General features: G+C 40.5%; 1 protein-coding gene across 4 annotated transcripts in view; it reads right to left on the reverse strand.

The window, feature by feature from the left end:
• The window catches only part of LOC136863395 (uncharacterized), a 151,713-nt gene that overhangs the window by 73,507 nt on the left and 63,194 nt on the right, over positions 1 to 15,012 (reverse strand). For 2 of the 4 annotated variants that reach the window (XM_068225921.1, XM_068225918.1), the window contains exon 1: positions 5,962 to 6,065. The exons of the other annotated variants lie outside the window; for them this stretch is intronic. In XM_068225921.1, coding sequence (XP_068082022.1) covers positions 5,962 to 6,064 — 103 coding nt within the window. In that variant the 5' untranslated portion in view covers position 6,065. Of the gene's footprint in view, positions 1 to 5,961; positions 6,066 to 15,012 lie in introns of those variants that run through there. 4 annotated transcript variants of the gene reach the window in all.

Here is a 15,012-nt window from a genome sequence, read left to right on the forward strand (position 1 = left end):
TAGACTTTCGACTGTTGCATTTAAGGCCGCTTAACGATTCCTTGCAAATAAAACCTCATGTGAACGTTATTGTCTTCGAATATAATTCTTTCTTCCATGTGTTTGGATTGTTATTTTGATTGTATAACAACGCTTTGCACTCTGATAGTTAGGAAGAACAGGAAAAACAAAGTGAGGTAGGATTTTACCATAAACAATGTTGAACGGAGTACAAACTGCAGTGTACGCACTACTGAAAGCCAGTATTTCTTCTTTTCAACAGTGGAAGCATTAGATATTTTACATGGATGAATCTTCCCTCTCATCGTTATATGAAAATTCTCATGTAAAATAATCATGATAGAAATGTGCAACCACAACATGGTTGTGTCTAAGAGCAACGATTGCAATGACTCTCCTTCACCCACTTTGATCGGCTGTCTGTCCGTTGGTACATATTACACTACGAAAATATTCAAAATATAAAAGCATGTAAAGATCCCTTTTCCTTAGTACATTCCTGTTTCCCAAATTATCAGTGAAATGTTTTGAGTGGTACAAGATGCTTTTTGTAACTCTGCTGGATCATAATATCAGATGATTGTATGTTGAGCATCTGTAAACAAACTGAAATATACTAATTTATACCTTAAAATAGCTTCAGGGAATAAGGTTAGATAAATTACGGTATCATACATTGGGCTTTGAATTTTTTCAAGCAATGTTTCACTCTAGTATTCTGATAGTAAATATTTTCTGACCGCCTGTCTTTTGTGGATGACCATTGAAGAAATAAACACAAAGAGCTTCCTTTAATTCATATTCATAAAACAAGTAAGATTTGTAATAATTGGGCGAATTGTTTTTTCCTAATAGACTGTGGAACATATGCTGAAAACCACTTCAGCTTGATTGTCATTCTGTCTGAATGTTTGAATATATTTCTCATAAGCAACATGAACTGATACACACTTGTCAGGTAACATGTCGTTCCCAAAAGTGATGTATGTGTAATGTACTAAGTAACCTGACGCAAGTATAGCAACGACCAGATGAGAGGACTGCATTTACAACAAAGTTTCAGAACACGCGATCATTGTAAGTCTTTTGTTTGACTGTTAAAGTTTCCATAGTGTTTACATGCGATAGTAGCAGATAGGAAAGTTTGCTATGCGGTGTTGCATAACACTGTACGCTGGTCACTTGATTGTTAGGATAAGGAATGTGATTAGCAGAAACAATGTCTATCAATCTGACTTGAAGAGTAGCTATATCTGTCTTCCTAAAAACATTGGATCATAACTTCAACAGCGCATATACATTGACTTTGACTTATTTCCTGTTGCTCCTCCTGGAGCATAGGGCTTCCGTGAAACACTTCCATCTGTTCCTATTGTTGGCTAACCTTTTCACTTCATTCCAAGTTTTTCCCACTGTTAAACATTCCTCTTCGATCGTCTTTTCTCCAGGTCTTCTTTGGACGTCCGCGCTTTCTAGCACCTTGGAGGTTCCAGTCGAGCGTTGTCTTTTCAATGGCTCCAGCGGGCTTCCTTAAAGCATGTCCTATCCAACGCCATTTTCTCTCCCTTATCTGCATTTCAATTGGCTGCTGGTTAGTTTCTTCCCATAGATCTTCATTTGAAATAACATCCAGCCATGTTCTGTTGATGATACGTCTTAGACAGCGATTCACGAAGACTTGCAGTGTTTCAGTTGTCTTCTGGGTAACTTTCCACGTTTCACAGCTGTAAAGCAGAACAGACTTAATATTTGTGTTAACAAGTCATAACTTAGTTTTCCTAGAAATGTTCTTGTTTCTCCATATAGGATACAATTTAACAAAAGCACAATTTGCTTTCGTGATACGACTCAATGTCTTCTGCTCCTCCAGTCGTAGTAACCATACTCCCAAGATATATGAAGGAGTCTACTTGTTCTACCTCTATCATCAATCTTGAAAATTGACCCTCATCTCCTTGGTCTTAATATTTATTTTAAGCCCAGCATCCTCTGCCTCCTCCTTCAACCGCTTAATCTTCTCTTCCATATCTGTGAACTGTTGAGCCAGTAGGCAGATGTCATCTGCAAAAACAAGGTCTTCTAACCTATCTTGTAAGCCCCACTGAATCCCCCTTTTCCTACCTCGATACACTCTCCTGAGCACACTATCCAAAACAAGTAGGAAAAGGGTCGGAGAAAGAATACAGCCCTGTCGAACTCCCAAGGTCACATCTATTGGTTCAATAAGATCTCCCATATGCAGAACCTGACATTTATAACCCTTATACATTTCATTTATAATATTCAGAAGCTTTTGTGGTATACCATATTCTTTAAGTGTTTGCCACATAACTTCTACTTACAGAGTCGAAGGCCTTCTCAAAATCAATGAAAGTCAAGTAGAGGGTGTTCTGCCATTCTGCACTTTGTTCCAAGATGATTCTCAGAGTGTTTATGAGATCGACACAGCTACGGCGTTTACAAAAACCAGCCTGTTCCCTTCTAAGGCGCAATTCCACAACATCCTTCACCCACTCTAAAATGATCCTTGCAAGCACCTTACTTGGTACCGACAATGTAATTCCCCTCCAATTATCACACTTAGTAATATCCCTTTCTTTGGTATCGTAACAATCAGGCCTTTTTTTCCATTCAGCTGGTAGCTTTTCTTCATTCCAGATCCTTTCCAACAGGGGGTGCAATAATTTTGCCGAGGTCTCAGTATCTGCTTTAAGAATTTCTGGTGCAATATTATCCATACTGGGTGCTTTTCCAGTTCTTATCTGTTTCAAAGCCTTCTCTATTTCTGAACAGGTTGGAGGATGTAAAATTATTCTTGGGTCACTATCTACTGGTTCCATTTGTTGGTTACCATTCTGCTCTGTATCTCTATTGAGCAACTCTGAGAAATGTTCCTTCCATCTCTGTAGCTGTTCTTCCCGGGTGGTCAGTAGTACACCTCACTTGTTTTTAACGGGTTTATTCCTGACAAATCCTCTCCTTGATAGTTTCTTTGCGATACTATACAATTTCTTAGCATCTCCCCTTGCTGATGCCTCTTCTGCCATTCGTGCTTGTTCATCTACCCACTGTATATGATCTTTTCTTACGCTTTTCTTCACACTCTTATCAGCTTCCACATATTCCTTTTGTGCTCCAGCTTTCTGTTGTCTTGTTTTACACATATTAATCTTTGCCTTAACTAGCTTTCTAGCCTCTATTTTTTTTTCAAGTATCATCAGACATCCATTCCTTCTTGAGATAATTGTGAAATCCAAGCACCTTCTCACTAACGTCTAAATATATGTCCTTGACTTTCTTCCACGATATTTCAACATCCATCATAAGTTCTGGTTCAACAGCAAGAGCTTCAAAGCGGTTTCTTAATTCTATCTGGAATTCTTTCCTTTTACTTTCATCTTGCAATTTACCAGAATCAAATTTCTTGTTTCGCCTTTCAAATTTCCTTCCACTTACCACAATTTTCATACTAAACTCTGCAACTGCCCCTCTTATTTCTAAGATCAGTCATTGATCTTCTAAACTTTCTACTTATGGTGATGTGGTCTATCTGCTTTTCTGTAACCTGATCTGGCGACACCCATGTAATCTTATGGCAACATTAATGAGGGAATAAAGTGCCACCCACTACCAAATCATGGCTAGCACAGAAATCAATGATGGTGATGATGATGATGCTTGTTTAAAGGGGCCGTGGCCTTAATTAAGGTACAGCCCCAGCATTTGCCTGGTGTGAAAATGGGAAACCATGGAAAACTATCTTCAGGGCAGCCGACAGTGGGGCTCGAAGAGTACGCTATTCCAAAATATTTCAAAATTGATCTAGTCAGTAGTTTGACTCCTTTCCTGAGTGTTCAGCACAGTGACAGAGAGTTCAGAGGAACCTGGTTTAGATGATGATGATGATGATGATGATGCTGCTGCTGCTACTGCTGCTTGTTTAGAGAGGCCTAATATCTAGGTCATCAGCCCCTAATGGTATGAAATGAGGCGAAATGTAATGACAATTTAAAAGTACAAAATTCATCCACTGACCAGAATTCAAAACGTGAATGAAGGAAGGAATATGAATTTAAAATAATCAGTGGATCTGACCCACAATGCTTCACCTGACAAGAAGCAATATTGCAGACCGAGGGGCTGTTTCCAAAGCACAATCTGGAATTGATGATGCTTTTTGTCTAAAGGAGTTCAATATCCATGTCGACGGTCCCTCATAATGGCACTTATCACTACTAAAGGAGAACCATGGTATTTCTCAGGTTACGTTACTAATCAGAGGTAGCATAAACTCACAGTGTTCCGGGCATTATGGTACTATTCACAAGTATTGTACATCGTACATGCAACACAGACCTCTGGTGTTTCTCACATAATGGCGAATCTCGTAGGCAACGCAAACCCCTTGTGTTCCTCACCTAGGTGTACTAATCACGGGCAACGTATGCCCATGGTGTTCTGCATTTAGTGGTACTAATCACAGGTACTGGAAATCCACGGTGAACCAATCTCTATTGCTATAAATCACAAAACTATTGAGTACCTAACAGAGTTTACTACTCGCAAGTAAAGGCGACTTCTTGTGTTCCCCGCATGATGATACTAATCACAAGTACTTTCATGGTTCTCATGCAATCATCCCTTGGTTGCCCCTTTTAGTCTCCTCTTACAACAGGCAGGGGATACTGTGGGTGTATTCTTCGTCTGCGTCCCCCACCTACAGGGAGTAAACAGAATAGAAAAAAGAAGAAAAAAGGAGGGATCCTTCACTTCGAAGAATGAAGTGATGGACAAAGAAAGGCAAGGGCCACAAGGGCGTGAAAATGAAAGACTCCCTAGGCCTCGAATCCTCTAATACCGTCAGGGTCGGAAAAGAACCAGACTTACCAAGGGAGGTCAGACAGGAGAGATAAAAGTGACGAGCCTGGCACAAGTAAGTGGAAGCAATGCCAGGACTCAGCTAAAGGCCCTGTGGGTGCCAACCCACGCTCCCAAGTTGAGAGCCCCTGGGACCCGTTTTAGTCACCTCATACAACAGGCAGGGGATACCATAGTTGTATTATTCATCTGAGTCCCCCACCCACAAGGGGTACCTGGTTTAGATTCCTGGCTGCTAGGTGAATTAAAAATCCTCTCACTCAGTGACTGGGCATTTGTGTTCATCATAACAAATACCTCTTTATTTACACACAACGTAAAACAACACACCACACCATACTGCCAACCGCCATAGAAACATGTAGTTCAATATATACCTTAACACCAGGGCTGGCATCAGCCATCCAGCTGCAAAACTATACTAAATCCATATGTGCCTACAACCCATCCAGAGTGGGGAGGAAAATATAGTGGATAAGGAAATATTATACCTAATTAATCTTTTCTCCTTAGTCTAGACAAAATAATATGTACCAGTAAATTGACACTAGAATACTGCACTAAATACTCTTAAATGCAAACAGACTGCAACTTTATTTGTTTTTACAACCTTGAGCAGATCAGGAGAGTGTTTAACTGCTAACTCTTCACAATATACATGAGCAGAGACGGACAAGATAAACGAAGTTCTGCTAAAACCTCAATGGAGCATTCAGATAAGTGTCCTTAAATTTCCAAGGTAACAGGTTCTGAACCAGCTCAAGTCAGTTGCATTGAAGGTCATTTAAACTGGTAACTCCAAGTAGTCTGTTTCCATTGCATTCAGTAACTTCTCCAGGACTAAAAATTGAAAACTTCAGTATCTCAAAATTGATAGCAATTTGACTGTTAAATATAAATATGATTATCATGATGATGATGATGGACACATGCAGGATTGATTGTTTCTTTTAATAGATGATTGTTGTCAGAAAAATTCATTAAGTTTTGGTTCCAGTATAGTTGACCATTCAGGAGACAATATTACCACATTGTATTTGAATTGCAACTCTCAAACGGCCTCTAGTAATAGGATCAAATTACCAGCACATTGGATTCCAAGGTAGTTGTAACACAAAGTAGCTTTTAATGAATCAATGTAACATTGGTCAAATAGTAGTTCTTGACCACCACACTGAAGGTTCATCTCTAAGCCCTTATTATCGCTGATATTAAGGGCTTGATTGGTGACAGGATATATTCTGCAACAGAAAAATAGTAGCACTAATGAGATCAAGTGCACTGATTTGAGTTTTTTATATATACAGGCCTAGCTGATAAATGTCCGACTTTTGAGCTGTATGATCAGCAGAGTAGCCTTCGATTCATAGGAATTTGGGCTCGATGGCCAGAAAAACGAGGCACAGACATCTCCAGCAGCTCTTGAAACCAGCCACAGCAAAACAAACACCACACTGCAGACATCACACCCTGTTGAATGAAACGAAGCTACTAGCCTCTAACAGTCACTTTCACCACATAGAAATCAGAAGCCATAGAAATTAAAGAACATCCAAATAACTTCAGTAAAGATGAGAGATTACTGCTATCTCACCTAGAAACTACCACTAAAAGGACAAGTAGAAGTTCGCACTACCCAGAGGGCTGCACGTTCACCGTGCAGTCCGACTGAGAATAAATACTCCCACCTTTCTACCCTTGAACAGATATTCCTGCACAGATCTTCAATCCAAATCATCATCATCATCATCACACTATACTTGTTATTAATATACTTATTTTCTGAACAGTCCAGGTGAGGAGCGCAATCAAGCCAGTACTGGAATTTAATGATGATGATGGATACATGCAGGATTGATTGTTTCTTTTAATAGATGATTGTCAGATAAATTTATAAATTCACTGTTGCATATTGTCCTTTATCAGCCATAACAAAACTGACTGGATGAACGGTGAAATGTCAGCCATTCACTACTCCAGGACAGGCTGAAGCACCACGGACAAGAGCAACTTTGATGTTATCACGTTTGCCACTTGACTGATTAACACAAAACAATCTGAAATCTGTACTAAAAAGGCAGCAAGATGGAAGCTTCATTCCCTGAAGCACCGGCATGTGCACAACTTTGACTATAGGTTACCCTCATTCTATCTGAACACTTAACTTAAATTTCACTGCACCAGGTGTTTAGTTCACACACACTCAAAATTTCTACTCCATATTACAGATATCACCTGTACTCTGGAACATTTTTAGTAATTCCAGAGCATATGCTCTTATTACAACAAAGAATACTTTTGCACAATATGTATGGAAGTACAATTCCTATCAAGAAGTCAGCAAGCACTTATATTAACAGAATTCCCTGGTTTACCTGGTTCACACACACAGATTCCCTGTGTATATATGTATATTAGTTAAATTGGAAGTGTGATCTACTCTGGATAATTAAACAGAATAAAGTAGACGAAGTTAAAATTAGATTAGTTCATACTCCTCCAAAACCCTTCAAATGGCATGCAAAGGAAACAGAATTATCAATAACCTCAAGATGACAATTTGCCAAACTTTAAAAAGTGAAGGCAGACAAGGTAATTTCTGTAATGTTTTGGGAAAGTTGAATGATGGGACAATAGATCCACATTTAATATTTTTCTCTGATGAAGCATGGGTCATTTTGTATGGCCATGTTGTACGACTAAAAAACAGGTCCTGGAGCACAGTGGAACATCATTTTACAAACAAAACTTAATTCAAATTGGAATTTAAGTGCAGTAACTGAATTCAGAATTATAGGGCCTATATTATAGACAAAATCACCAAACAGGCATGACATAAGCATAATTAGGACAGATTTTGAACAGTGAACTGAAAGAATGTGTTTTGTGTTCATTTTTTCCAACAAAGCACTGCCACCATGACATGGTTGATGTCTCTAAATTTAATTTGTGGAATTGTTTTAAGATAAAGTCATCAGAAAATTAATTATGACCACCATAGTACTTGGCCATAGTGTATTATATATATTTAAATGAAACTTGAAAAATATATGGGTTTGAACATTAATAGTGGCAACTATTTATTTACTACTAAGACTAAGGTGATACCTGTGTGCAACATTTACAGTCCTTCAATGAGATGATAATGATGCTTGTTGTTAAAATGTGCCTAAGATAGAGGTCATGAACCCCTAATGGTACAGGATGGACGACACGATATGATAATTAAAAATTTTAAATGTATCCACTGACTAGAATTTAAAATGTCTTAAGATGAAAAATAGATATGAATTTAAAATAATCAGTCGATTTAATTTGCAATGCCTTATTTTCAATAAAATTATAGATGATAGATTATGGTAAAATAAGACTGCCTTAAAATGCAAAGATATATCATGTAAATTACTATTTTAAAAATACATTAAAATATACTAACACAAACTAAAACAGAGTCAAATTAATAAAACTTAGTGAACAATAATAAAAAGACTAATATGAAACACCACATCTGTATGCAATAAAACAAACCACTATCCCTCATAAAATGGATGAGCAGGTCTGCTGTCTGCTCGTCATCTCACAGAATGAGGGAGAGTTTTAGACTGCAGTGCAGATCAACCAGATCCACGCACTCCATAAGGATGTGTATCATGGTAAGGTGATCACAAGTACACACCGGAGGGGGTTCTCATTTCAGTTAATGGGAGTGCATTACTATACCGTGGCCAATCCCAAGACATAATACCACTGCTTCCCTCCAAGAAGCCTGTTTGGAAGTCCTCTATACCTTCATTGTACCTTTTATCGCTCTCAGCTTGTTTGGAAGTGCCATCTTCCAATGAGACATAAACAAATGTCTCAGCTGAGAGTGAATATCACTTGCTGGAACCTAGTTAGGCAACGGGGGCAATGTAACAGCCTCCTTCACAGCTTTATCAGCTAACTCTCTTATGTCTATACCCATGTGGCTTGCAAGCCACATAAACTTAATTCTGGTGCCGGCATCCGAACAACATGCCAGAAGGTCCTGAATCCGCTGCACCAGACAGTGACAAGGAAAGCTTGTATCAATAGACTGTAGCAAGCTTAAGGTGTCTGTACACAGCAGAATGTGACTGCGCTCATCGGACAGTGCATACCGCAGAGCTTCACACATAGAACAGAGCTCTGCTGTATACACAGTACGGGTTTCTGGGAGAGCAAAAAGAAACCCATCATTGTCCACAACGAATGCACAGCCCACTTTTGTTTCTGCCCCAAACCATCTGCATAAACAACAACTGAATCTGGCTACCAGCCAACAACAGACAGGAAGAGCCTCCAATAAATCGAGGGTTCCGTGTTTCCCCTTCGGGCCAGTGTGCAGATCCAGGATTTTTTCAGGTAGTCATTATCGACAGAGATACTCCACATGGATGTCTGACAAGACAGGGAACCGAAGGTACATTAAAAATCTGACTGCTATCCGAACGTATTTCAACCAGCTGTGTTGCTTGAGGATAAGCAGCATAGAGCTGATGTTTACATTGTGGAATACACAAGGATAACTTGGGTGAAGTGGCATCTGTCACAGGATAGGACAGAAGCCTTCGCTGGCACCTCAAGTGTAAAAGTGGCACGCACCAGATTCAGCAAGCAGGCTAGCAATGGGGCTTGTACGAAAAGCGCTTGTTGACAACCAAACTCATCTGTGTTGGATGATATTCAGTTTTGCAAGGATGCTTTGCCTTGCTGATCCATATGCTGCACTGCCGTAGTCTAAGCTGGATAATATATGTACCTTATAAAATCAGAGGAGCATTGTGCGGCCACCACCCCAAGTAGTGCTGCTTAGAAACTTCAAAATATTCAACTTCTTAGTGCATTGCACTTTCAACTGCCGCACATGTGACTCCCACTATAATTTGCTATCAAAAAGGAAACCAAGAAATAGGTGTCAACTACAGAAAGTGCGACATTCCCTAAATAAAGCTTAAGTAGCAAGTGAAGAGTGCGCTTCCAGCAAAAGTGTACAACAGAGGTCTTTGCGGTTGTTGATGATGATGATGCTTGTTTAAAGGAGACCAACATCTAGGTCATCAGTCCCTAACGGTACAAAATGAGACTGAATGCAATGACAATTTAGAAGTACAAACTTCATCCACTGACCAGAATTCAAAACATGATGATGAAGAATGAATAGATGAATACAAGTTTAAAACAATCGGTGGATCCGAACCACAATGCTTCACCTTCCCAGAAACTATATGACTGACCAAGGGACTGCTTCCAAAGCACAAACCTGAATTGATGACGCTTGTTGTCTGAAGGGGTTCAATATCCAGGTCAATAGTTTCTCATAATGACACTTATCGCTAGTAAAGTAGAACCATGGCATTTCTCAAGTTGAGGTACTAATCGAAGGTAGCATGAACTCACGGTGTTCCAAACATTATGGTACTACTCACAAGTATTGTACGTTGTACAGTTAACTCAGATCTATGGTGATTCTCAAACAATTGTGCCACTCTTATGCAATGCCAACCTATTGTACACCTCGCATAGGTGTACTAATCACAGGGACTCGTACTATCCTGTGGTGTTCCTCACTTAGTGGGTACATATCACAGGCAATGCCCAGACCCGTGGTTTTTCTCACTTACTGGTACAAATCAAAGACAATATAAGCCCGTGATATTCCACATAGAGAGGTAGTAATCACAGGTACTGGAAACCCACAGTGAACCACTCTCTGCTGCTAATAATCGCAGACTTATTCTGTACCGAACATAGCAGTATTACTCAAGTCTTGGCAACCCATGGCTTTTCCTGCGTGATGGCACTAATCGCAAGTAGTTTCATAATTCTAATCCAATCATCCCTTGGTCACCAGTTTTATTCGCCTCTTACAACAGGCAGGGGATACGTCTGCGTCCCTCACCCAAAGGCGGTATCTTTGTGGTTGAAAACCGAAAGGAATGTTCTAAAGTCCACTGTTTCACTCTCTTACCTTGCTGTAATTGTCGCTCTGCAACTGCCATATTATGCAAGCTATAATGCAGAGCAAAATTGTCCACATATAGCGGCATTATTACTGCTGAACCAGCATCAACGACAATACTGTTTATGGCTATCACGAAGAGAGCGACATTCAGAACCGATCCCGGTGGAACTGTTTTTCTGAATGTGGTATTGCGAATATGCCCACCCTACTTGGACACTGAATAGATGGAGGGACAAAACATCGCAATAAATACTGGCAAGTTACCTCAGAATCTCGATAGGTGCGGGACTGTCCGGAAGCGAATTCAGTGAAGTGGTTCGTTCGCCTTAGGGATAAAATCATAATCACACAGGCTTAATTCCAGTGAATATGGTGTATGAATAAGCCCTTGCCAATCCCAGTGACCGTACAAATTAACTATAGGATGTGCCTCATGTGCGAGCGCATTACCCTGCAAAACGAGGGGAGTGTTCTGCTGGAAATCTTGCCACTATCTTTGCAACGCTGCTCGCAGGTGATACTCCATAAAATTACAGAAATACTGTGCGTGAACAATCTGTCCTTACGGCAGAGGTGTAGCTGGGGTAGGGGAGGGGGGTGTTTACTGGGGGTTAGAGACCCATGGAATTTTTTAAAAAGGAAAACAAATTGACATTAAACAATAACCTAAATAAACATTCAGAAACATAACTGTAGAACCAACAGATCTGTTGAACCTATTTTCTAAGAAGCCTCAAAAGTTAGATTTTAACAAAACATACCATTCGCTGTAAAACTGTTGACCTTTAATGTCTTCGTCTTGTTCTGTATTTTAATGCAAGATTTTGTGATGTAAGTTACTGCAATCTGAAAATCAATGTAATTCGCTTCTATCAATGTCCTTATAATGACAAGCCTTGCATGCTCACACCACACACATCCAAGCACTTTATTGTGTTCTATCATTTTGTAACCATAAACGCCCCCCACCCCAATCAGTCGATCCTGGCTATGCTACTGCCATACGGTACGACATGTGATTGTGAGACGCCATTACAGTCGTTGGCTAGAATCACCATAATTTTCACGTTAATAACGTTTCACGAACTTTTGCATAGTGACCCCTAATGATGCCGTCACTCATAAGATCAGTGTTTATGTTCAGGCCCACGTCTTATCAAGCGCAATAATATGGCATAAGAAGGTCTCATTTACGAGCATAGCTGCCCGAGCAAGTCTGTGCATCGTCGTACCGTAACAGTAGCGTAACGTAGAGTCCGCAAGGCCTGCAATGCAGACAGGATTAAGGGGACTGCAGACTACCCCAGAGAAAGCAAATTTACCCGAATGCCACTGCGAGGAAAGAGCGACATCATGATGTGTTTGTAGAGTGGGCCGGAAAGTTTTCTTTTTACAGTGCGTAAGGTGAGTAATTGTTGGATGGCTACATCTGCTTGTAAATTATTGTTACAGTGTTGAGTCTACAGGTGCATCCAGACTTCTATCAGATCACTGTATCTATATCAAGACAGAGCTTGTGAAAACAGAGTTCTGTATCATTTTTTTTTTTTTTCCATTTGCTTTACGTCGCACTGACACAGATACGTCTTATGGCGACGACGGAATAGGAAGGGCCTAGGAATGGGAAGGAAGCGGCCGTGGCCTTAAGGTACAGCCCCGGCAATTGCCTGGTGTGAAAATGGGAAACCACTGAAAACCATCTTCAGGGCTGCCAACAGTGGGGCTCGAACCCACTATCTCCCGATACCTGGATACTACCGCACTCAAGCGACTGCAGCTATCGAGCTCGGTAGTTCTGTATTAAGATCGTGTATCAAGTATGATGATACAGAAGTTGATTCCCATAGGGAATCTGTAATATATTTGATACAGTGACCGGATCAGGGGTGTTCTCACTGAGAGTCTGCCTTTTGCCATCGCATCAAAAGGAAGATATGCGACACAGATACTGACAGTATGGATCACTGTTCCGCTTCACACCCACCCTTTTCAAAATTCTTCCGACTTTGTCCAGTTTTGCATGATCTTTTGTTTGGAGAACTTCCAATTTGAAGAAAAATGGATTTGGAATGATCCATGGAAGAAGTTCAACTGTTTACCAGAGACCGTTTTGTGTGACGCTAAGGATCTGCACCACTGTAATCTGCTGAAAAAGAATGACGCATGGGAGGGAATTGATAAAATATACTGAAAGCCCTATTAAACTGTGAGGAAAAAAAAGGGAAGTACCTGATTGAAGCTCTTAGAAGAGCTGGCAGCAACCAACAGTAGCCAGAGAGCCAACACTCAACAGATTATACAAGTCCAATGTGTGGAAAGCTAACATATGCATAGATGATACTTATCGGGTAGACTCCTCAAAAGACGGCTGTATCATGATCACGTATCAATTCTTGATTCAAGTACGCTGATCTGATACAAGTGTGGATGCACCTTAAGAGAGCGGCACAAGCGGCACGGTCCCTCTGAGCCAAATTAAAGGAACAGTATAAATTGGTTCCGAAATATTGAATGTTATTTTAATTATTCCTGCTGCTGTTTCTTCTGCAAAACTGTCATTTTCAAAACTAAAACTTACAGAATGTATGATGCAAGACAGACTCTGTGAACTCAGCTTCCCCAGTACCAAATGAGTCATCTATGGATAACATTTAAATCGTCAATGCCTTTGCATCCCAGGAATACGCTATATGGTTAAGTTTCATTCGAATCAAATGAAAGTAGGCCTATAGTAAAGTTTAAAAAATTTAAAGTCAAAGGTAGAAACATTTAATTACATTATATTTCAATCCCCACAAAAAATGTAACTTACACAATAAAATGTATTAATTAATTAATTAATTAATTAATAAGTGTATGGTTCATGTTTGAGGGTTACTGTAGTCACGTCCTAGTTCATGAACCATGGGCAACGGCTGAGTGGCCTAGTAAGTGGTCCTGAGAGTCGGGATACCAGTTGCTATGGAATGGGAGTGGGCATCTCTGACATATTCTGAGTCCTGGCCCTCCTTGTGCTCAGGCGGCTAGGACTATACAATCCACCGGTGGTCCATAACCTGTTAGAGGAGAGATCCTCACTTGGACTATGTGCAAGTAGGGCAGCATCCTGCTTCATGAATTGACTGAGCTCAGAACATTTTAAGCAAGCCTCGGACCTATGGAAGTAACGGAGTCCCACTCCCATTTGACAGGCGAAGGACTCCTTGGAAACAACTTGGCGAACGAAATGGAATTCGATGGGGAGCTATCAATATTAATGGGGCTTATGGAAGAAAGAAAGTAGAACTGGCTGAGTCAGCAAAGAGGATGCATCTGGATGTGCTTTTTTTTTTTTTTTTTTTTTTTTGCTAGGGGCTTTACGTCGCACCGACACAGATAGGTCTTATGGCGACGATGGGATAGGAAAGGCCTAGGAGTTGGAAGGAAGCGGCCATGGCCTTAATTAAAGTACAGCCCCAGCATTTGCCTGGTATGAAAATGGGAAACCACGGAAAACCATCTTCAGGGCTGCCGATAGTGGGATTCGAACCTACTATCTCCCGGAAGCAAGCTCACAGCCGTGCGCCTCTACGCGCACGGCCAACTCGCCCGGTCATCTGGATGTGCTAGGAGTAGGTGATATTCGGGTAAGGGGAGATAATGAGGAAGAGATAGGAGATTATAAAGTGTACTTGACGGGTGTTAGTAAGGGAAGGGCAGAGTCTGGGGTAGGGCTCTTTATCAGGAATACCATTGCATGGAACATAGTTTCTGTTAGGCACGTAAATGAGCGAATGATTTGGGTAGATTTGTCAGTTGGAGGAATTAGGACTAAAATTATGTCCGTGCATTCACCATGTGAGGGTGCAGATGAGGATGAAGTTGACAAGTTTTATGAAGCATTCAGTGACATCGTAGTCAAGGTCAACAGCAAGGATAGAATAGTGCTAATGGGTGATTTCAATGCAAGAGTTGGGAATAGAACTGAAGGATACGAAAGGGTGATTGGTAAATGTGGGGAAGATATGGAAGCTAATGGGAATGGGAAGCGTTTGGTGGACTTCTGTGCTAGTATGGGTTTAGCTGTTACGAATACATTCTTCAAGCATAAGGCTATTCACCACTACACATGGGAGGCTAGGGGTACCAGATCCATAATAGATTATATCTTA

Source organism: Anabrus simplex, chromosome 2 (genome assembly GCF_040414725.1).
Source record: "Anabrus simplex isolate iqAnaSimp1 chromosome 2, ASM4041472v1, whole genome shotgun sequence".
Taxonomy (NCBI): Eukaryota; Metazoa; Arthropoda; class Insecta; order Orthoptera; family Tettigoniidae; genus Anabrus; species Anabrus simplex.